General features: G+C 32.9%; 1 protein-coding gene across 1 annotated transcript; it reads right to left on the minus strand.

Moving 5' to 3' along the window:
* Nucleotides 1–2,619: 2,619 nt before the first annotated feature.
* On the minus strand, nt 2,620–3,315 carry LOTGIDRAFT_175812 (hypothetical protein; the record flags this gene model as incomplete). The annotated part of the gene is made up of 1 exon (XM_009060334.1): nt 2,620–3,315. One exon carries the CDS (start codon nt 3,313–3,315, stop codon nt 2,620–2,622), a length of 696 nt encoding a protein of 231 aa, XP_009058582.1.
* Between the last annotated feature and the right edge of the window lie 1,106 nt (nt 3,316–4,421).

Consider the following 4,421-nt stretch of genomic DNA (forward strand, 5'->3'; position numbering starts at 1 on the left):
GCAATGCGTTATGCGTTTACATTTTAAGCACGATCCAGTTGTCGAATACACTGCCGTTGTGAGAAATTAATATTAATCTCTTTCTATCATATTGACCTAAATATTTCAACATTAGATCTATACAATCTGTACCTACAAATAGTTTTACTACATTCATTAGTTTATCATAAAATTCTTCTGGAACATTATCAGTAGGATTTATATTTGGAAAGATATTTTTTATCGTTTCTAACTTTTTTCTTAGTTTTTCTAAATTAATTAAAGTGCAGGCATAAGGAATTGCTCTTCCACTGTTTTTTTCTGAATACGTTTCGCAATCCCAAGCGAATAACGCATCATCACTCATACTCGAAAGCACGTTTAGTTTGAGAGGTGAAACCTGTGTTACTGCGTTATCGTCTCTACACGTTTTCCACACCTGTTCGTAATTGTCTTCTATTTCTTGAATTCCCAAACTTTTTTGGCTTCTTCTAATCAGACAGAAATGCGAGTTGTGTAAGTAAAAAACCCAATCTAATTCATCGTGAACGTCTCTGGGATGTAAATGTCTGTTTTTGGGATTATAAATTTGAAACGAAGTGTTGAATTTCTTGTTGAATTCCTTCATTCTAGCACAAGTCATCACTCCTTTTCTATTTGCTTTTGAAAACCCGTTGATTTATTCTTGAAATTCTCTCGTGTAGTCTTCGTTTAAAACACGATTGACGCATTTGATGAAACAGTGACCATCTGTAGGTATGTAACAATTTTCGCCTTCGTATTCATTTATCTTTTTAAGTAGATCAGTTCCTCCTCTACCAACTCTCGATCTTTTTATTTCTTGGAAATTGTTTTTCATTAAAATTATTTTTCCTGTAAAATATCAATCGGAAGCATCGGATTTTTTGTCCATATTTGAAAAGATATTGTGAAAAGTTTTGGCATTGAAACCGAGGAGTGACATGTATTGTCTGTGATTCCCTTCCTCGACTATCTCTCCATCTATTTTAATTTGTCCTTTGAATGTTTTAAATTTATCAGAGATAGCCTTGATAACATCGGAAAAAAGGGCGTTTTCTATCAATGTTTCATCAAGTTCGATTTTATTCATATTTTTTTAAGTATATATTTTTGATTATTTCTTTATTTTTACCGCTGATATTTCTGTATGGAATTTGTCCAAAATTTCATTGAACTCTTGTAATTCTTCAATTGTTATGTTCTTGTCTTCTCTCGATCTTTCGAAAAAGATGTGCAATTGATTAAGATACATATTCAAGATATCCGTTTTCTATTTATAATGAGCTGTCTTTTTGCTCGTGAAATCTAAAGTGATGAGACCGCAAGAGGTCGTTTGAACGGCTGTTAATGCAACCAATACGGTTGGGACGATGACCGGAAGCATTAATCCACCAGTCACGGCCGTTGCCACCGTTACTCCTACCGTTAGAACTGTGCTCGCTGTTTTGAAAAAAGAATCGATTCTACTCCATGTTTTCCTGCATGTATTGCACTGTCTCAACTTTATTTTCAACTCTTCTTGTTTGTCTATCATGTATTGTTGTCTGCTTTCGAGTTCCATTTTTTAAGTCGTTAAATTAAGTGAATTTCCGATAAATAGAACCACGAAATATCATATAGAACGTACTTGTTTGGCCTAGCATTATTATATTCGCGGGTATTAAAAAGAAAAACATTTACGCGTACTAACGACATTTCTTTTTTCGTATGGTCCTCGTTAAGATGATAGGAATATTTTATTTTTTCTTTTTCGATGTTTATCTTGGCTCTAAAAATAAAACCACCACCATTAAGGATGGAGTCGGAACCTTCGACAAACGATAAATGCACTATAAACTCTCTTTCTTGTTGACTTTTATGAACATCGATCGAGGTGTATTTTTATTATTATTATTATTATTATTAAAGCGAAATACAGTTTTACGTATTCAAAGTCTGTTGTCCGTAAAAACTCGTGACTGCTGGAATCTATTTTTCCGGGTACGTGTAAGTGTCGTGGAATTTTGACAATGTTGGTTGATGGTGGATTTTCCGTCTCCAATATCATATCTAAATCTTTGATTTGAAATGTATTTATATCATTATCATTTTCTACTTCCATTTTAAAGGTGTCTACATATTTACCATTTTTCGTTTTAATTTCCTGATTCCTTATATCAATCAAACGTATATTCTCTTCCAAATTACCATCATTGAATAATGAAATATGTTTGACGGCCTTACCGGTTTGTTTGAAGACTACTTTATTGACTTTAACCTTCATGGGAAACTCTATTTGAATCAGACAATTACCTCGAAAAGTAAACCCTTGCGTTTCGCCGATATCGAATACGTTTTTAGGTTCTCCGTATACGAGGGAACCCACTTTTATTTCTGCTTTGAATCCATATTTGTTTGATTTATAAATTTGGTCTTTTTCATCGAAGACAGTGTCACTTTGGAATGGAAGATTGAAATAATACGATTTGTCCGTGACAATAGCTTCTAATTTGCTCAACTTTTTCTCTTGTCTCAAAAAATCGTCATGAATTCTAGATACCAAAAGATTGACGTTTTCTTTAATAAATTTTTCATATCATCTCGAAATTTATTTTGAAGAAAGTTTTTAATCACACCCACTTATTTTTCTAATTCGTCCGTGATTTTAGTATCCAAAGCAGTCAATTGTTGTTTCAACGTATCTTTGTCAATGGGAAGTGTGTTAATTATATCTTGAACATCTGATTTTTGCTTCGCGATCTTTTGGTTCAAATTGGATATCGAATTTTGTAACTCGGTTTTGTCCGCGGTCTTGTCTAGTTCTGCTAGCAATTCGCCAAGTTTTCTTTCCAAAGCGGTTAGTTTTCGTTTCAACCTATCCTCGTTTACATTTGGGTTATCTATTAAACGTTGGACGTTTATTTTTGCCTTCGTAATCTTATCGTCTAATTTAGATATTAAATTTTGCAACTGACTTGTTTTATCCACTTGAATAAGACGTTTCAAACTCGTTAACTCTTGTTGTAGTTTGGGTTCGTTCACAAGATTTTTAATATTTCGTCTGAAGTTTTTTTTAACGTCATTTATTCTATTTTCAACATGGTCCTTATCTATTTGAATTGCGTTTATTTGATCCAGTAAATATTTCTTGTTCACGGCATCGTTATCGTTTCCTGGAAACTTTAAATTAGTTATTTTGAAATTGTTCATATCGATATCCCCTTGTAAGTTGTCTCCGATTTGATCCACGAAAAAAGGTTTCGCTTTGTTTATAAACGTCGTCATGGGATTTTTGGATTCTAGAGGTAAAGACCCTAATCCAAACTTGTTTGCCATTTTTATTGAGTTAAATTTATTATAATTTCTTCAAACTTTTCTTCCAAACTCAACCGATATAAAACCCAAAGCGACAGCTGTCTACACAGCTTTTGTTCTGGCATTTGAATTTGAAACGTAGAACATTTGATTGGTTTGCTAGTCAATTTCGTAATCTCTTCTGTCGGTTCTAGACCGAAAGAATCAAAGAAATAAAAGTTATTCGAAGAATCTTTGTGTAGAGCAGAGTGATGAACTCCTTTTTGATCCGACGTGTGAATGTTTGTGATGGCGTAAAATTTACCTTTCTTGTATTTCAGTTCATCAATTTCATCTCGCATGCAATAATAAAACGGCGAGACGTTCAACTCCTTGGCCCATTTCACAAGTTGAAAATTTGTGGTCGTGTCTTTTCCGTATTTATCGAGAAATGCATTCATTTTTTAAGTTGATTTCTTTAGGTGTTTTTCGAAGTAGGCGGTAAGTATTGCTGAAGACCCAATTGACGAAATATATACGTAGTTTGTGTTTAAAAAAACATGTATAACATTCTGATAAAACACATTCAATAATATTTTGAAGATAAATTTACATTTAAATTAAAAAAATCTTAATTTAAGAGAGCGTAAATGCTTGTCGACATCTAAATTTCTTAACCTTTCATCTAAATCTTCATTTTCGAGATTCATTTTTAGAAGTCAGTTTTTTGAAGTTCATTTTGATAAAACCTTCCTATGATTTGTTCTTTGTCTTGATCGATCAATTCATACGTAGGAGGTGATGTGTTGTTTACTTTATCAACGATGAATATCTCGTTAGTCAAATAGCCGACGTAACCTTTCTGAAACAATGATTTATATTTAAAAATACGAACTCGATCTCCCACTTTGAATTTGGGTTTAATATTCAATTGCTAATCTCGTTTTCAAAGTTGTTTCGAATGTTGACGGACTTTACGATATTCGGGTTATTAGAGGCTTGCGATGGCGTCACACCTATAGACGAATGTATTTTGTTATTGTATTCGTCGACAACAACTGGTAATATTTTAAGCCATTTTTGAGATTTCAATTCCGTGAATTTCTTGAATAATTTGCTTTTAAGAGTCCTGTTGAATCTTTCTATCA

Source organism: Lottia gigantea, assembly GCF_000327385.1.
Source record: "Lottia gigantea unplaced genomic scaffold LOTGIsca_419, whole genome shotgun sequence".
Lineage (NCBI taxonomy): Eukaryota > Metazoa > Mollusca > Gastropoda > Lottiidae > Lottia > Lottia gigantea.